Genomic DNA, 1,223 nt, shown 5'->3' on the forward strand with positions numbered 1-1,223 from the left:
GGTATCGGTATCGGTATCGGCGAGTACCCAAACTCAAGTACTCGTATTTGTACTCAGTCTTGAAAAAACTGGTATCGGGACACCCCTAATATTATGTCCATTCATATATATGTATCGTGAACAGAAAATGCAAGAGAGGATGCTAAATACAACAAGCTGTCTCTTCTGGACTGTTTGGTATACATGGTAAGAGAAGGAAGTGTCATCATCAAAGTTTACAGGAAACCATCATTCCTGGTTGACTCTCACCACTGGAACACAAACTTTCTGTTATTACAACCCTACACCACTGAGCTGAACACGTCCCAATAGAGAATGAAAAATAAGAGTAGAATCACATCAAAAATCTTTCCAAACCTGTGGATATCATGAAGGGGTTTTCGTAAAGTCAGCAAGAAAATCTAGTCACCATGCACAGACCAAAACAGGGAGAGGAACAAATGTAAAACCATAAGTCACTGAAACAGATGAGAAACTTAGAGATGTTTTTAAACAGCACAGCTCCATGCATTTCAAACCTAACAGGACTCTCAGACAGACACTGGTCCATAAAGACACAACAACCAAACAAACTGAGCTGTGTGTCTGCAGGTCAGTGCAGGAATGTTCCTCTCCTCAGACACTACAAGACTCTAACAGCCATCAGGACGAGGGGAGGGAGAATAATCTGCATTAAACATCTTCAACATAGAACAGAAGTCCAGTTATTGTTTGTTTGTTTGTTTGTTTGTTTGTTTGTTTGTTTGTTTGTTTGTTTGTTTGTTTGTTTGTTTGTTTGTATTTGTATCTGAGAGCATGGTGCGGCAGCACTGACCTGATGGGACGGTTCTGGAGTCACACAGTCCATCTCTCAGGAGTTTGTCTCGGATCTCCCAGCTGAACATTCCCGGATTGTTCTGTTTCAACTCCTCGATCTTCTTCTCCACGTCCAGAGTGGGAACCTGCTGCAGGGACAACTGGACTTTAGTTCTGTCTGCTGGCAGCTGCAGGAGGCTGCTGTGAATGATCACAAACTTCTGGTCAAATTTAACCCTTTAAATGTTTTCTGTCTGAAAGAGAGGTTAAGAGCTAGGGTTAAGAGGAGGCTGGTGTGGGCCTGTCTGCTCAAACTGCTGCCCCATGACCCATCTCTGGAACAAGTGGTAGATGATGGATGGATGGATGGATGGATGGATGGATGGATGGATGGATGGATGGATGGATGGATGGATGGATGGATGGAT

The 1,223-nt window shown here is 43.3% G+C and overlaps 1 protein-coding gene across 2 annotated transcripts in view; it reads right to left on the minus strand.

Moving 5' to 3' along the window:
* The window catches only part of LOC106522804 (paired box protein Pax-7), a gene marked incomplete at its 3' end in the record, with an annotated part of 9,717 nt that overhangs the window by 6,298 nt on the left and 2,196 nt on the right, over positions 1-1,223 (minus strand). Inside the window, 1 exon segment of one of the 2 annotated variants that reach the window (XM_014015980.1) lies at positions 815-941. In XM_014015980.1, coding sequence (XP_013871434.1) covers positions 815-941 — 127 coding nt within the window. 2 annotated transcript variants of the gene reach the window in all.

The sequence above is a fragment of the Austrofundulus limnaeus genome, unplaced genomic scaffold, assembly GCF_001266775.1.
Source record: "Austrofundulus limnaeus strain Quisiro unplaced genomic scaffold, Austrofundulus_limnaeus-1.0 Scaffold137, whole genome shotgun sequence".
Classification (NCBI taxonomy): domain Eukaryota; kingdom Metazoa; phylum Chordata; class Actinopteri; order Cyprinodontiformes; family Rivulidae; genus Austrofundulus; species Austrofundulus limnaeus.